This window comes from Theropithecus gelada, chromosome 17 (genome assembly GCF_003255815.1).
Source record: "Theropithecus gelada isolate Dixy chromosome 17, Tgel_1.0, whole genome shotgun sequence".
Lineage (NCBI taxonomy): Eukaryota > Metazoa > Chordata > Mammalia > Primates > Cercopithecidae > Theropithecus > Theropithecus gelada.
In genome coordinates this window covers 12,050,022-12,068,642 of record NC_037685.1, presented here as the reverse complement: position 1 = coordinate 12,068,642, position 18,621 = coordinate 12,050,022, and the positions used below count along the sequence as shown (strand labels likewise).

General features: G+C 36.7%; 1 protein-coding gene across 1 annotated transcript in view; it reads right to left on the bottom strand.

Annotated features, from left to right (window-relative positions):
• Nucleotides 1-18,621, bottom strand: part of PIBF1 (progesterone immunomodulatory binding factor 1) — a 238,480-nt gene that overhangs the window by 84,915 nt on the left and 134,944 nt on the right. The window contains exon 13 of the mRNA XM_025363989.1: nt 12,672-12,762. Coding sequence (XP_025219774.1) covers nt 12,672-12,762 — 91 coding nt within the window. The remainder of the gene's footprint in view (nt 1-12,671; nt 12,763-18,621) is intronic.

Below are 18,621 nucleotides of genomic sequence, written 5' to 3'. Positions count from 1 at the left end.
TCTACAAAAAATATAAAAATTAGCTGGGCATGGTGGTGCATGCCTGTGGTCCCAGCTACTTGGGAGGCTGAGATGGGGGACCACTTGAGCCCAGGAGTTTGAGGTTACAGTGAGCTAGGATTGTGCCACTGCAATCCAGCCTGGGGTGACACAGTGAGATCCTGTCTCTAAAAATAATGATAATAATAATAATAAAAAAATAGTGTTAGGTATCATCCTAAACATCTATTTCTAAGAACTCGTACCAAATAAAAAAGATAAGTTCTGGCAAAAGTTTATATAGTGATTTGAGTTGCTTGTTTAGATCTAAAATTCTATCCTTTCAACCGGCATTAGAGACGGAAAAAGCATACAGTCCTCATTTTTTGACAACCACTATTTTTTTTTTTTAAATAAAAACTTTACTGACATATAATTTTACTGATATGCAACTTAAGTATCATAAAGTTCACCCACTTAAAGTATACAATTCAATGTTTTTTAGTATATTTAAAGTTGTGCCACTATCACTATAATTTTAGAGTATTTTCATTATCTCAAGAAGAAATTCTGTGTCCATTACCAGTCACTCTCCATCCTCCCCACATTCCAACTTCCTCCTTTGCTCCTCAAATTCAACCTTAGGGAACCACTAATCTACTTTCTCTGTTTATAAATTTTTAAGGAGTTTACAGTTTATGACAATACCGTTCTTCATTTCCCAATATAAATATACCAAGTTCTCTCTAATTTGACCCTAAAATAACAAAATTTCTACAAATAAAATAAGCCTTAATGTGAATTTTGTATTTTGAATCTGTTGATTCTATTACATGTTTGCAAGCATTGGTTTATCATTAGCTCTATTTTTATTAGGTTAATTAAAAAATCTTAAGCACTATCTTTATTCATATTTTTATTCTTTCTTACCCTTCATACATGTCAGATGTAACTTTTTTCATCTTTCTATCTCCCATAGAACTTCACACTAGGGTCACTTAAACATGGTAATTTTTCAATAAACACATGTTGAAGGTATAGAACATGTATGTGTATACTCAATATAGAACAATAAACACAATCAAATGCAATTACACAGAAATAGAGTTACAAATGAATGAAATGGAAGACAAAAAGATGTAAGAAAATAATGAGATGCCACATATTACCAACAATCTGAAGAAGATAATGATTTGAAGACATCAAGTTTAATAATATTAAATTGTTCATTTGGTTTGAGCGTTTTTATTTTGTTTGGGAATTGCATAATGTTCTTATACAGACATGGTGGTACCACTTACCAATAAAAATATGTCATAAAACACTGACTCAAGAAATTCTTGCTGGGTGAGGTGGCTCACGCCTGTAATCCCAGCACTTTGGGAGGTTGAGGCGGGGGGATCACCTGAGGTCAGGAGTTTGAGACCAGCCTGGCCAACATGGAGAAACCCCATCTCTGCTAAATACACAAAAATTAGCTGGGCGTGATGGCAGGCACCTGTAATCCCAGCGACTCAGGAGACTGCGGCAGCAGAATCACTTGAACCTGGGAGGCGGAGGTTGCAATGAGCCGAGATGGCGCCATCGCACTCCAGCCTGGGGGACAAGAGTGAGACTTCGTCTCAAAAAAAATAAATTCTTGGTATGCTAGTGCTTAAGCCTTAACACCAGGACTACTTTCTTCAAACAAGAATTTCCCTGATTTTGACTGGGGGATTCCAAGTAAGGAAAATCAACTCCAAACAGAAGGAAAGTATCTATGGTATCTTCAGATTGCTCACAAATATGCTCTACAGTGCTTTGATTACTAGTTTACAGTACAATTTTGCTGAGAAAAATTTTTTGAGAATTCATGGTGATGGGAAGGACCATGAGTATTAGTATGATTGTTGATGTCATTTATGATGCATAATGATAATAATGTAGAAGACAACATGGTACAATTGGTCTCCAGTATATATGGGGTTTACATTTTAAAAACCACCTCTAAGTCAGTTGTAAGGACAGTAAAACACATTTCCTCATATATATATTAGAAATGGTATTAAAGTTCTCAGTTGCCCTAAAAGACCCATTTAGCCCACTAATGTAGTACAAACACACACACACAGAAAAGAATAAAATATAAAATCTTTCATTAAAAGATTATACTCAGATTTATTAAGATTATATTAAGGATATAAGAGATTACATTAAGATTTAATGAAAAGAAATATAAACAAGATACATTTAAGCAAAAGAACACAGCAGAAACAAGAAATATAATTGTTTTCATCATTATAATACTTATAGTAAAACAAAAACGGTAAAAAAAATTAGGCCAAGGCAGGCAGATCACTTGAGGCCAGAAGTTTGAGACCAGCCTGGCCAACATGGCAAAACCCCATCTCTACTAACAACACAAAAATTATCTGGGTGTGGTGGCACATGTCTTTAATCCCAGCTACTTGGAACGCTGAGGCACAAGAATCTATTGAACCCGGAAGGCAGTGGTTGCAGTAAGCAGTGAGCCAAGATCGTGCCACTGCCCTCCAGTCTAGCAACCGAGTGAGACTCTGTTTAAAATAAATAAATAAATAAATGAATAAAGGAAATTATTAATTTTTTTCTTGGTGATGAACATCAATGACCACAGAAAAGCAGGGTGATAATCAGAAGAAACATATTAATTCATTTGAAAAATACTCATGAACACTTCCTTTTAAGAAACATGTATTAAAAACCTATAATCTGCATAGGCACTGAGAATACCTAATATCTACTGGGAACATCTAGGCAAATTTAAAAATTACTGTAGTATGTTAAATGCTAAGAAAAGGCATACCACTAAGAAATAAAAACTAACACTAACTAATCTGGTGAAGAAGCAGAGAAACAGCATTTTAGGTAGAGGGAAATGCTTATGTAGAGGATGAAGTGCTAGGGAAAATTTTAAGTAGTATAGTATAGATCAATAATACATGGTGCATGGTGAGGGTTGAAGCTGGAGAGATACAGGCAGAGATAAGTTATGAAAAGCCTCATATGTTTGCATTTTATCCTGAAGTTGGTTAGGCATAACATGATCTGGTCCGCACTTGAGAATGAGTACTCTATCAGCAGTGTGCAGGATGGCCTGCAGAAGGAATTAGACTACAGTCATTTACGAGGTCATGATCATAATCTAGATCAGTGGTCTTTAAAAGCAGTTATGTGCAAAATTATTTGTTGAACTGTGGGAACTTTTACTTACATTTATTTTAATGTTAAATTATCTTAAGTTTTCATTTTCTGTGTAGGTTTTATATCATTATGTACATGCTATTCATATGATAGCACATGCATACATAATCTGTAAATATGAATACATAAAGACATATTGCTGAGTGTGTACTGAAGTTTTTTCCCAATAAAGATTTGTATCAAAAAGTTTGGAGACCACTGGTCTAGGTCAGCTTTGTCCAATGGAAATATAATGCAAGCCACACATGTAATTTAAAATTTTCTAGTAGCCACATTAATAAACAGTGCAAAGCCCTTACCTCATATGATACCAAAAAATTAACTAAAATGGATCAAAGACCTAAATACAGACGATAAAACTATAAACTTTTAGAAGAAAACATATGAGTAAATCTTCACAAACTTAGATTTAGCAAAGGTTTCTCAGGGCAGCAAAAGCATAACTAATAAAAAAATTGGATAAACTGGACTGCATCAAAATTTAAAAATTCTGGGCTTCAAAATGCACCATTAAGAAAGTAAAAATATCTTAACAATTTTAGTTTTGTCACGCAAAAGAAAAAAAGGGCTGGGTACGGTGACTCACGCCTATAATCCCAGCACTTTGGGAGGCCGAGGTGGGCAGATCACTTGAGGTCAGGAGTTTGAGAACAGCCTGGCCAACATGGTGAAACCCCGTCTCTACTAAAAATACAAAAATTAGCTGGGCGTGGTGGCAGGTGCCTGTAATCCCAGCTACTCGGGAGGCTGAGGCAGGAGAATCGCTTGAACCCGGGAGGCGGAGCTTGCAGTGAGCTGAAATCGTGCCACTGCACTCCAGCCTGGGCAACAGAGTGAGACCCTGTCGCAAAAAAACAAAACAAAACAAAACAAAAAAACAAGAGAGAGAAAGAAAAAAGGAAAAAAGACAGTGAAAAGACAATCTGCAGAATGGCAGAAAAAATTTCTTATCACATATCAGTTAAGAAACTTGAATCCAGAAAATACAAAAAACTGTTACAGTTCAACAATAAATACCTGGCACAAAGGAGGTATTTAGAAATTATCTATTGAATGAATGAACGTTCACTCCTTCCTCCTGTTTCTTCATAATCCAACCAATATGGAGCATTGTCGATCTTTGGAAGTTTTGCTAACTTTATAAACATAAAATCTTGCTTTAAATTAAATTTCTTTATTTGTGAGGTGAAGCATTGTCTCATATGTTTGTCAGACATCTGTATTTTTTACATAGTGAACTGATGTCTATATCCTTTTCCCATCCGCTTTCAAATCTGACCTTCATGGTTAGTTTTACTCTATCTCTAAATTATTTAAAAATATCAAGGCCCTCTATAATCTCACTGGAACCAACCTTATTTGCCATTGATGTCTACTCTACTTAATGTCTCAGAAATATGTTTTCTGTGTTCCTTTCACTGCCTTTTGTTGGTCCTCCAGTCTGAAGATTTTCTTTAAAGGCTCCCTTTGAGTTCCACTTCCTCCATTTCTGACTGTGCCAGCCTTTACTGATCTCTATTCCTCTGACTGACACAGCCTAGCCCAACATATGATATGGTACTAAAGTTTATATATTCTTTCATGTATGTTAATCATTTCTCCCTAAACAGATGCAACTCATAAAATGACAGGAGTCTTATCCCCTGTGGTATCTAACTATAGAGCTGATCAGAGTGGGTACTTAATAAATCTTCTTCTCCTTTTTTTTTTTTTTTTGGCAGGGTCTCACTCTATTGCCCAGGCTAGAGTGCAGTGGTGCAAACATGGCTACTGCAGCCTTGACCTCCTGGGCTCAAGTGACCCAGCTCAGCCTCCCACATAGCTGGGACCACAGGGGCATTAGGATGATTGGCTCATTTAAAAAATTTCTGTAGAGGCTGTGTCTCACATTGTTACCCAGGCTAGTCTCTAACTCCTGGGTTCGGGTGATCCTCCCACCTCAGCCTCCTACCGTGCTGGGATTATAGGCGTAAGACATGTGCACAGCCATAAGTACCTCTTGACTGATTTTGTTTTAAGTGCATTTTGTTCAAATGAACACATTGTTAGAAACCATATTCTGAGGTTGCAGCACCTCAACATTAAGGTACACCTATTGCTAATAATGGGCAATTAAAACCAGCCGGGCGAGGTGGCGGGCGCCTGTAGTCCCAGCTACTCGGGAGGCTGAGGCAGGAGAATGGCGTGAACCCGGGAGGCGGAGCTTGCAGTGAGCTGAGATCGGGCCACAGCACTCCAGCCTGGGTGACAGAGCGAGACTCCGTCTCAAAAAAAAAAAAAAAAAAGAAAAACAATAAAATACAACTAATGCTCAATATTAAGCATTGAACTAGCAATTAAAAAGTGCATAAAGTTAATAAGAAGGCAAACATCTTAGATACCAATTCACCACTTCTATATTCAACCTTCTAAAACTTTAAGTGGGCATATCGCTTTGGTGAGTGATTTGGTGCTATAGGTGGATCCTCTTTAGAAGTCTGGGATCTTACAAGTGGGAAGAAACAAGAGTGTTTAAATGAAATTCAAAATGAGACAGATGAAGAACTGCTTAACTACAGCCGAGTTTATGCCTCCTCAACACAATGAACATACAATGAAAACAAGTCCTAAGATCTTTATCTTTTAAAATTTTTTGAGTCAGAGTTTTGCTCTTGTCACCCAGGCTGGAGTGCAATGGCATGACCTGGGCTCACTGCAACCTCTGCCTCCTGGGTTCAAGCAATTATCCTGCCTCAGCCTCCAGAGTAGCTGGGATTACAGGCACCCATCACCATGCCAGCTAATTTTTGTCTTTTTAGCAGAGAAGGGGTTTCGCCATGTTGGCCAGGCTGGTCTTGAACTCCTGACCTCAGGTGATTCACCTGCCTCAGTATCCCTAAGTGCTGGGATTATAGGCGTGAGCCACCATGCCTGGCCCCGCTAAGATCTTTAAGAAGAATAACTATGAATAAGTCAGGAAAAATGACTCTTGCTAAAGGCTATTTTTTTGGTGTAGAATGTACTGAATTTCTCAAGAAAGCAATGCTTTTATAAGCTATCTATTGGGACACTTAAGTAGGTACCATACTTCTTTGTAATTATTAATACATTAATTGCCATATGATTTTCACTTATACCAAGATTAAGTTTGATATCATCTAGAAACTAACATCATCAGTATATTGGTTGTATACCTAAATATTAAACAAAAATTTCACCTGTTTCTTGGTCAAATTAGTATTCCCTAAGGGTTATCTTTTAGCTCTCTTAGCACTTCTTGATGCCAAATATAGGTTATTGGTCTTGGCTCTGTCCATGGTAGTCTGTATTTCTGATTACTACATACAATTTCCTAACATTTTTAGCTTAGCCAATGTGGACATGCAGAGTTTTGTTTGTATCTGAGATATCGAAGCACAATGGAGGACTGATGCTCTGTTCTGGGTTCTTCATATTGGTATGGTGCCTTACTATTACCAAATCTCCAAATGAACAAGAATATGTGAGGCATGATTATTAGTTATTTGATCTTTCTCAGTTTCGGTAGATCAGAGTTCTATCTCTACTAGCATGGCATGGAAGATGGTTGTAAAGAAGGGGACATGTGCCAGAAGGATCCCACTTTCAAAAAGCTTAAGGTTGGTCCTTACACTACCTGCTCAGCTGGAAATGACTGAGGACTAAATAGTGATCTCATGCTGATTATCTGTAGTTATATGAGACTTTCTCTAGTTTCTTCTATAGGCTTACACTTCCAAATTTGTCAGGAATAGAATAGCAGCAACTTTTTAAAGAACTATTCCTAAAGCCATCCCAAATGAAATGAGTACAACTTTTCCCAAGGACAAAAATGAGAACTCATATATATGAGAATAAAGGAAAGGAAAACATGTTTATCATACATAAAATTTTGTTAGTTTCCTCTGCTTTATTTTTTTTTATTATGAAGCTCAGTAAACTGAAAGTTTTAACTTAAAGCTTTTTATAAAACTAGAGAAACTATAGTATGCAGTAAATCTTACAATTTGAAAGGTTTAAGAACATCAGAACAGTCTCCACATTCAGATTAGCCAAAACACAGAGGCATATACAAAGACCACGTTAGTGCCTGGGTGTTACCATTTAGTGTGGCAGGTTAAAGGGCATAAACAAAACATGTAACCAGAAAATCTTGTTCACTATTTTCAAAACAATCCCAACAGAAAGGAAAACATTACTTCAGATTTTCAAGTTTAGTCAAGGAGAGCCCATTTTATTTTAATGTACTTTAATTGTATAAGCCCTTGTAACTTTCTATAATTGTGTCCCAGAAAGAGTTTTAAAAAAATTGGCTGGGTATGGTGACTCAAGCCTGTAATTCCAGAACTTTTGGAGGCTGAGGTGGGATGATTGCTTGAGGCCAGGAGTTCAAGAACAGCCTGGGCAACACAGCAAGACCCTGTCTCTACAAAAAATAAAAAATAAAAAAAATTAGCTAGGTACAGGGTGCCCAGCTACTCAGGAGGGCAGAAAAAAGAATTGCCCCAGCCCAGGAGTTTGAGATAAGAGTGAGCTATGATGGCACCACTGCATTCCAACCTGGGTAACAGAGTGAGACTCTTAAAAATGGACTAATATTAAAGAAAGTTTCATGTTTGAGGGGTATCCCTACTAATTATTTCAAGAGGCTTCTGTACAATTTTAAAACAATATTGTCTTACATGAAAACTCAAATTGTGCCTAGTAAAAGATTTCAGAACCCTGGCTTTTCCTCTAAAATTAACTATGTCATTTACTTTAAGAACACATCAAGGTGTAACAACCTAGCACTTACTGAAGATCTACTCTGTCAGGCACTTCAAATCCATTTTCTCATTTTTAATTTTGTGGTACTGCCTGGGTTGCAATCGGCAACTAATGATAATTTTCAGTAACTATACAATTTATTAACAAAAATATAGCACTCAAAAACAGAAGTCCTAAAAATTAATGTTTTGGATAACCATTAAAAATGATCTTTCTGAAGAATACACAATGACATAAGAAAATGTTTAGAATGGAATTCTATGATAATAAATTAAACTATTAAATTACAAGCAATAATATCCTAAATAAGTAAGAAAGTATATAAATCTGTGTGCATTTCCGAGTGGTTATTTTGGATGGTAAGATTACCAGTAATTTTCCAATTTTATAAAATAAACATGGGTGGGCATGGTGGCTCATGCCTGTAATCCTTGTACTTTGGGAGGCTGAGGTGGGCCGATTGCCTGAGTTTAGGAGTTTGAGATCACTTGAGACCAGCCTGGGCAACACGGTGAAACCCTGTCTCTACTAAAATACAAACAATTAGCCAGGCGTGGTGGTGTGCGCCTGTAGTCCCAGCTACTTGGGAGGCTGAGGCAGGAGAATTGCTTGAACCTGGGAGGCGGAGGTTGTAGTGAACCAAGATCATGCCACTGCACTCCAGCCTGGGTGACAGAGTGAGTGAGACTCCAACTTCAAAAAAATAAAAATAAAATAAAATAAAATAAACATTACTGTTATAACAAATCAGAAACCTCCTTTCAATTAAATGTTACCCTAAAATATCCAATTCTGGTTGTTCAATATATAAGATTTTAAACCAAATTTAGTATGAATGGAATCTATTGTGTAGTAGTTGGAAAATAAGTTCTTTTGAAACTTTAATACATTTTGGTGTAGGCTGATGTACAATGAAAACTTTATTTTGCATATATTTCATTTACTATTCTGACTGAGTTGTTTTATCATTCACCTTAAGTTTCCATTGATTTTTTTCGTTTCTTTTTTTGAGAGATGGGAGTCTCTCTATGTTGCCCAGACTGGAGTGCAGTGGCTAGTCACAGGTGCAATTACAGTGTACTACAGCTTCAAACTGCTAGTCTCGAGTGATCCTTCTGCCTCAGGCTTCCCAGAGCTGGGATTACAGGTACATGCCAGCATGTCTGGCTCCAATCCTTTAATTTCAAATGTGAAGGATTAAATATAATTCTCTCAAAGGTTATAATGCTTTTATCTTAAATAAACATAAAAAGAGCACAAAGCCACTGCCTTCTTCACAAATATCCATTATGATCTCAAATGTGGACTTTGCAAACTTCAGAAATGTGTCAGACCCTAACCTGGGATCTTTAGTGCCACTGATCGATTTTGTGCATACAGTAAGCACTCAATAAAAGTTGTTGAATGCATGAAGGAATGCATAAATGTTCTCTTTGGATATCTAGCCTTACTTTCCCGTCATTCAGCTTAGATGACCTGAGAAGCACTTCCTCAAAATAACCCTCTGGCTCACCATGAGAAGAATGCCTGGCACCAGCTGGCAGGAGATATTAATAGCATGCCCATTAGGCACATGTTCAAGGCACATAGATAGCTCAGTGATAGAATCTTTAGGATATTTGGACAGTTAACATTATTTTGAGTATGAATCAGTTGTGGTTCCTTAAATCCTCACTTTAAATATTAAAAACCAACCTCTATTTTAAAAAATTCTTAAAAAAATAGTAAGGTGCAACAGCAATAATAGCTTGCAATTTTGAAAAAACTCAGTATTTGGGGCTAAGAAAAGTGAACTTCTAACAGTAGAATTCTTTCTTTTCTTTTATTCTTTTTGGAGACAAGGTCTCACTCTGCTATCTAAGCTGAAGTGTAGGGGGACAATCACGGTTCACTGCTGCCTCGACCTCCTGGGCTCAGGTAATCCTCTCACCTCAGCCTCCTGAGTAGGGTAGCTGGGACTACAGGCACGTGTCCCCAGGCCCGGCTAAGTTTTGTATTTTTTGTAGAGATGGGGTTTTGCCATGTTGCCCAGGCTGTTCTCAAACTCCTGGACTTAAGCAATCTGCCTATATTGGCCTCCCAAAGTGTTGGGAATACAGGTGTGAGTCACTGCACCCAGCCCCATTTATTCTTGTAACGAAGATTCTTTTGAAGGATTCAGAAGCCAAAATAGAGAAGAGAATGTGACCTTTCCCTTTAAATTTCAAGTTTTAGTATTTTACCTATCATTTACCACTGATAAGTTTCTAACCCACAAAACTATGTTCTATTCTTCCTTAGGCAACAATGGACTAAGAAACAGATATGCTGAAAATTACAAAATACCCTAGGTTACCTGTTGTGACTTTTGGAGGAAATGGGAATGGGATTGATTTTTTAAAAAATAATACATAATTCTGAAATATCTGAATCCTCACCAGACAGAATTAAACATTCCAGCTACAAATTGATACTTTCTATTAGTCTAGCCTTGATCAAAATTTGGCATATATTTAGTTTAACTGGTGAGAGCCATAAGTTCTAAGCATGGCTTAGAACTTACTTTCTTTTCTTGTTTTCTATAAAGTGGTCTTTATATCCTACATCACTTTATTTTTTTTCATTCACCACTATATTAATGAGGTTACATCATTTTAGATAGCCACACAGACGTTCTATTTTCTGAGTCATTTTCTTAGTGTCTCTAAATGTCTAAATCAGTTCACACAAGAAAAGCAACTTTGAATTCTCAAATACTCTGATGAAGAAACAATTTTACTAGGTATCCTGCACTGAGCTAGATAGAGAAAGTGATAAATAAACAAGAGTAAGATGTAGCTGGCAGGGCGTGGTAGCTCATGCCTGTAATCCCAGCACTTTGGGAGGCCAAGGCGGGTGGATCACTTGAGGTCAGGAGTTTGAGACCAGCCTGGCTAATATGGTGAAACCCTGTCTTTACTAAAAATACAAAAATTAGCCAGGCATGGCGACTCACGCCTATAATCCCAGCTACTCGGGAGTCTAAGACAGGAGAATTGCTTGAACCCGGGAGGTGGAAGTTGCAGCGAGCTGAGATCGTGCCACTACACTCTAGCCTGGGAGACACAGTGAGACTCTGTCTCAAAAAAACAAACAAACAAACAAACAAAAAACAACAAAAAAAAGATGTAGTTGCCAGACCAGGCGTGGTGAATCACTCCTGTGTTTCCAGCACTTTGGAAGGCTGAGGCAGTTGGATCACTTGAGGCCAAGGCCAGGAGTTCAAGACCAGCCTGGCCAACATGGTGAAACCCCGTTTCTACTAAAAATACAAAAATTAGCAGAGTGTGGTGGTGCATGCCTGTAGTCCCAGCTACTTGGGAGACTGAGGCAGGAGAATTGCTTGAACCCGGGAGGTGGAGGTTGCAGTGAGCTGAGACTGTGTTACTATAATCCAGGCCTGGGTGACAGAGTGAGACTCTGTCTCAAAAAAAATAAATAAATAAATAAAAAAAAATAAAAAAAGTAGCTGCTGACCTTGAAGAACTTTCCATCTAGATGGGTAAATTATACAGGAAATGATAGCTAATGAGATAAGAGAAATGCTCTACTGTGTGGTACAGAGAAAACAGATGTTTTATAGGCAGAGAAATAGGTATATCCACTGCATTTTGGGTAGAGAGGCAAATAAGGCTGGAGAGGTAGAGCTACATTATGGAGGAGCTTGGAAGTCTGAAAGAAATATTTAGATTTGATGGATTTGATGTGGTAGTGAATGGGGCAGTGAGATGTTTTTGCAAAGTAGGATAAATTTTGGTGCAAGAGAGGAGTTAAGAATAAAAATCAGGCAGGTCAACTGGAAACCCGATTAATGTAGGTACAATTTTCTGTTAGTGTACAGTTGTCTGTTGCTATCCACGGGATTACTGGTTCCAGTGTACACTCCCCACCTCCTGTGGATACCAAAATCCATGAGTGCTCAAGTCCCTTACATACAATTGGTATAATATTTGCATATAACCTATGTATATCCTCCCATATACTTTAAATCACCTCTAGATTACTTATCATACCTAACAAAATATAAATGCTATGTGAATAACTGTATTGTGTTACAGAATAATGACAAGAAAAAGTCTGCACATGTTCAGCATAGATGCAATCATCCATTCTTTTCTCAAATATTTTTGATCAGCGGTTGGTTGAATTCACACATGTGAAACCCATGGATATAGAGGGCTGATTGTACTTTTAAGCAGTATCTCACAAGATAACTAGTGGATCTTCCAAATATTCTCCTGGTTTTCATAAAGCCTTTTATAGTTTCAATCACAATATACGCATTAACTCCCCTTATCATGCTCCCTAACGTGTATGTCAAGGAATGTAGGCAGGTGAATAAAAATGAGAGAAAGAAAAAAGAAGCATAATTAATTTTAATCTGAATATTGTTGATACAAAGCATTTGTAGCTCATCTGAAATTAATGTGAAAATAAAAATGAGGTCCTCATCATCAAATCTAATTCTACAGAAATTCTTATGTACACTTCTATTCTACAAACCATTAAATTTATTTAAATAGCTATGAAATACATGATTATTACTGTTTTATTTTGTGAGAAATTTAATATTTATGCAGAGTAAGAATAAAGGACTTTGTCACTGAACTCAGCACATTATCAGAAAGCACAAATGTAATTACATTCAGCTTGAGTAGAAAAATAAAATAAATATATATCGATTTTACCTTTGCTTTAGTCGTCTTTTGGCTGTTGTGGGAACATTAGCACCATAGCCATAGGAAAAAAGAACCCTTTCAGCTTCATCTTCATTTTCAACTGGAAAATATTAAAGTATATAATGTGAGATAACTTAATTTTTCCTTTAAAAACATGGCAGAAATGAAAATAAAAGAGGTTATAATAAATTAGGGAGCATAAAAACATTAGAAAGGGCTAATATGTAATCTTAAACAGCCCATTTGTAAGTAGAAGCATATTTCTTAAAGTATATCCTTGCTTGAATTTGCTCCATTTATTTTTGCAATGTATAAGGGATTGCATCATATCACATTAGGTTTTCTTGTTAAATAGTATAATAATACATATATTATTCTGAAGGACTCAAAGGCTTTTTGCATGAAATATACTATATAACAAATAATGATAACATATCAAAGTCATCAATTCTGTTCTTGATAAAATAAATGATTTTTAAATTAGGACAAATATTATTTTATCAGAACAACTTTATTTTAATTTGCAACAATAAAATTATGTACTTATGTAGGTTACTCTATTAAAAACTGTGCAGCTCTAAGCATGTATTGATGGCCTCTTTTTTAAATGTAAAAAAATTCTGTGAAAATAATTTACTTTTAAATTCTGCTATTGTCGGCCGGGCGCGGTGGCTCAAGCCTGTAATCCCAGCACTTTGGGAGGCCGAGGCGGGTGGATCACGAGGTCAGGAGATCGAGACTATCCTGGCTAACACGGTGAAACCCCGTCTCTACTAAAAATACAAAAAATTAGCCGGGCGTGGTAGCGGGCGCCTGTAGTCCCAGCTACTTGGGAGGCTGAGGCGGGAGAATGGCGTGAACCCAGGGGGCGGAGCTTGCAGTGAGCCGAGATCGCGCCACTGCACTCCAGCCTGGGAGACACAGCGAGACTCCGTCTCAAAAAAAAAAAAAAAAAAAAAATAAATAAATAAATAAATTCTGCTATTGTCATGCCACTTCCCAAAAGGAATTTTAACTAACAAGTTAACATCTTCTGGCTAAAAAACTTGAAATGCAATGACATTTTACTGCAAGTTGGGATTAAAAAAAATATATATATACACACATATTTTTTTTTGAGATGGAGTTTCGTTCTTGTTGCCCAGGCTGGAGTGTAATGGTGTTATTTCTGCTCACGGCGACCTCTGCCTCCCAGGTTCAAGTGATTCTCCTGCCTCAGCCTCCCCAGTAGCTGGGATTACAGGTGCCCACCACCAAGCCTGGCTAATTTTTTTTTGTATTTTTAGTAGAGACAGGGTTTCGCCATGTTGGCCAGGCTGGTCTCAAACTCCCGACCTCAGGTGATCTGCCCGCCCTCAGGTGATCTGCCCGCCTCAGCCTCCCAAAGTGCTGGGATTACAGGTGTGAGCCACCACACTCGACCAAAAAATATTTCATCATCAAAAAAACCCCCCAAAACACCAAAAAAAAAATTTCATCAAAGGCTATAGTTTTAACAGCTCAAGTAAAAGCAGTCAATGACATACAAAAACTTTTATAATATTATTTATCAGCAACCATTATTTTAATGTTAAAAAGATAAACCACTTTCAGGAATATTTCAGAATTAAAACAAAGCCACATATTTTACAACCATAATGATGTTTCATCATCTGCATGCCTATCAATGTAATATGCATACATTTGTTGATTGGCCCTTCTGTAGTAAAGATTTTAGAAACATTCATTAACTGTTTTCTTTTAATTTTGTACCTATCTTTCATGGTGAATCAGGATTAGCTTTCTGAGGAAGAATTACTAATTGGGACACATGGAAGAGATGATACACACCATTACCAATACTATGATCAGCTATCAGATAAGTCCAGATCCAAGATGAGTTCTCCAAATCAGCTCTACTAGAACTAGAACTAATATTTAGATATGTGACTGACTCTTGTCTCTCCTTAATAGTTCTAAATTCAGAGGGCAGAAGGGTAAATTTAGTTTACATCTCAAAAACCCGTAAGTTAGATATTAATGGACATGCTAAATGTGAGTTTAATACTTAATGGATTAATAAATCATGGGATAACTATTCTAGCAGGGATTAATTACAAAAACAATGTATTATACAACTTGGTCAATGCTACTAAAGAGATCTGAACAACGCTATTAAAGAGATCTGAACAACATGTCTTAGAAGCAGAGCACAGAGCAACTGCATCTGAGTGCCACTATTTCCCATGCTACAAGGTATAGGGTAGATATGGGGAGACTGAGATTCAGTGAAGGAATAGGAGAGAAGTCCATGTGCAGAAGCACAGACTTGTAAGATATGTGAAGTTCTAGTAATTGTGAGGAAAGTGGTTGAATTTGGTCTGGAGAATGGTGGTAGTAGAAAGGCAGACTAAGTTCCAACAGTGAATGGAACTAAAGTCTTGTTTGTTAGGCTGAGTAGTCTGGATTTTATTCTAACATCAACAAGAAACTATAATACAAGAAGGTGGCATGACCAATTGATTTTTGTTGTTGATTCAGATATCATTTTAAAAATTCCAATAATGGGGAAGAGGATGGCTTAGAATACTGGCACAGAGAATTCCTAACAAATTATAATACCAGTTGAGATCTAGTCCATAACAGCAGTGGAGAAAAGAACTTGGATTCTAGACAACTGAGCAGGTGTGAGTGAGATAAGGCACTCTAGTTTGAATGAAGGAGGAATAAAGGTTGATAAAAGCTAGTAGGATGATTAGATAAAAGTTTACTAACAGATCAAAAATACAGTTGGTCGTCCTTTAGTATCCCTGGGGGATTGGTTCCAGGAACTCTGAGGATACCAAAATCCACAGATGATTAAGTCCCTTACATAAAATGGCATATATCTGCATATAACATATCTACACCTTCACATACACTTTAAACCTTGCCTGCATCACTTACAATACCTACCACATTGTACATGCTATATATATAGTTATACTGTATTTTAAAAAATGTATTATTTTTTATTACTTTTTCCCCAATATTTCCAATCCACAGGTGATAAAATCTGAGATGCAGAAGCTGCTAATATAGAGAGCAACTGCACAGAAAAATTAGGAAGTTTCAGGGAAGAAAGAGGAAACGCAAATAATGTTAATTTTTCAGCTGTGCATGGTGGCTCATACCTATAAACCCAGTGTTTTGGGAGGCCAACGCAGGAGGATCGCTTGAGGCCAGAAGTTTGAGATCACTTTGGGCAACATAGTGAGACCGTGTCTCTACAAAAAATAATTAGCTGGGCATGATGGCATGTGTCTGTAGTCCCAGCTACTTGGAAGGATGAGGCAGGGGGATCACTTGAACCCAGGAGTTTGCGACTGCAGTGAGCTACGATTGTACCACTGCACTCCAGACTGGGCAACACAGTGAGCCCCTGTCTCTAACTATAGAAATTACTAGCCTATTGATAGTAACTGAAGTTGTGGAAAGGGATAAGATTATCGAGAAAGTAGTTAAGTGATGGAAAATAAACAAAGGCAGGTGATTCAAGAAGCAAAGAGAAGGGAGTTCTGAGAAATCTGACAAATGCCTAGTGGAGGTTATAAGTATGATGAGGATGCGTAGCAGGTAACTGAATTTAACAACTAGAAATCTAGGTTTTTTTTCTTTTTTTTTTTTCTAATTTGAGTTTATTTAGCTTTAGGCAATACTTGTACTTTTAACAACTTGATGAAATCTTTGAAAACTAAACTCAAATATCCAAATAATACTTATTTGATTACAGAAAGCAATACAGGTATAAATAAGATACTTTAATTTGCTATGGTTACACCTTAATAAATGAAGCCTAATCACCTTCATGTCAGCTGAAATTACCTGAATTAAATGGCAAGCCTTTGAAAATTGTATACAATGTAGTACTAAAACAAGTCTGTGCTCACTTGTTTGAAATTTTAGTTAATTGATAAGTATTCATTAAAAGGATAAGGTGTATTTTAATTTCCAATGTGAACTGATAGAGAACCTAGTTATTGATCTTCTAGTAAATCTATTTTATTTGAAATTGGTTTAGACACTACCATAACAAAAATTAATTTCTATATTCTGAAGATTTTAAGAAAATATTTATACACACGGACACACTGAAAAAACTGTACAGTATACATCCATATACTCAACATCTGCAATTTTTTTTTTTTTTTTTTTTGAGACAGGGTCTCACTCTGTCACCCAGACTGGAGTGCAGTGGCACGAACACAGTTACTGCAGCCTTGACGTTCGGGGCTCAGGTGATCATTCCACCTCACCTTCCCATGTAGCTGGCACCACTATGCCTGGTTCATTTTTTATTTTTTTGTACAGATGGGGTCTTGCCATGTTGCCCAGGGTGGCCCTGAACTTCTGGGCTCAAGCAATCATCCTGCCTTGGTCTCCCAAAGTGCTGGGATTAAGGGCGTGAGCCACTGCGCCTAGCTCCAACATCTGCATTCTAAATCAAACATACTATGTGTTTATTACACATATATCCATCCCTGTTTCCATGAATCTGTTTTTTTGATGCATTTCAAAGAAAGCTATGGACATTTGCACACTTCACTCCTCAACAGTTTAACATGCAAATCATCAATTACAGTTCAATATGTATTTAGTTATTTTCCAAAAAATAAGATTTGTAACTTTTACCATGTATAAATTTTATTTTTAAAGTCTACCATTCAACGAGTTTTGAAATGTAAAAGTTTTGAAATGTATACACACGTGTAACACAAACCCTATCAAGATATAGAACATTTGAATACCTTGGAAAGTTCCATGTCACTTTTCTCAGTTAATTCTTGGTGACAATCATCTTTAGAGACAACTATAGTTCTGATTTTTGCCTTTTTAAAAATTAAAAAGATTTTTTTTTACCCCCTACCCCTTGATTTTTTTCATCATACTTTTGCCTCTTTTAGAACTTTATATAAACATACAGTATAAGCATACTATATACTATAATCATAGTATTATATGATTATATAAAGTATACTTTATGTTTTTCAGATTCATCCATGATGTTAAGTCAACTGTTTCTTTTCAGTGAGAAGTATTCTACTACATGAATGTATAATGGTTTGATTAACCATTTTCCTTTGAGATAAACACCTGGGTTGTTGCCAGCTTTTGACTACTGTGAATAAATTTCCTATGAACATTCTAGTGGAAATATTTTAATGTGTATATGCCTTCTCTCTTAGGTAAGTAGTGGAAATGTTGGATCACTGATTAGGTTGTTTGATCATTTTGTAAGAAACTGCCAGTTGCTCCACTTCTCACCAACATTTGGTATAGTCAGTCTTTCTAATTTCAGCCATTATTGTGTGTATACAGTAGTATCTCACTGGGACTTTAATCTGCTTTTCCCTCATGACTAGTAATGTTGAATACTTTTATTATGCTTACTTGTCATTCACATGTCTTCCTTTGCAAAGTGTTTAAACATTTTGCCCATGTTTTAAATAGGACTTTTTTTTTTTTATCACTGAGTTATAAAACATTTTTAAATATATATTCTGGTATACTAATTTCCTACTGGTAGCGTAACAGATTGCCAGACTTTATGGTTTAAACAATACAAATTTATTATTTGATAGCTCTAGAGGCCATAAGTCCAAAAATCAGCCTCACTGACCTGAAGTCAATGCTTTGTAGGGCTGGTTCTGTCTGGAGGTTCTATGGTAAAATCTGTTTTCTTGCCTTTTCCAGCTTTCAGAGGTTCCAAAGACTAGGACATGGACATTTTTCTTTTCTTTTCTCTTTTCTTTCCTTTCTTTCTTTTCTTTCTTTTTCTTTCCCTGTGTTTCTTTCCTTCCTTTCTTCCTTATTCCCTTCCCTTCCTTCCTTCCCTTCCTTTTTTCCTTTTCTTTCTCTTTCCCCTTCCTTCCTTCCTTCCTTCCTTCCTTCCTTTCCTTCCTTCCTTCCTTCCTTCCTTCCTTCCTTCCTTCCTTCCTTC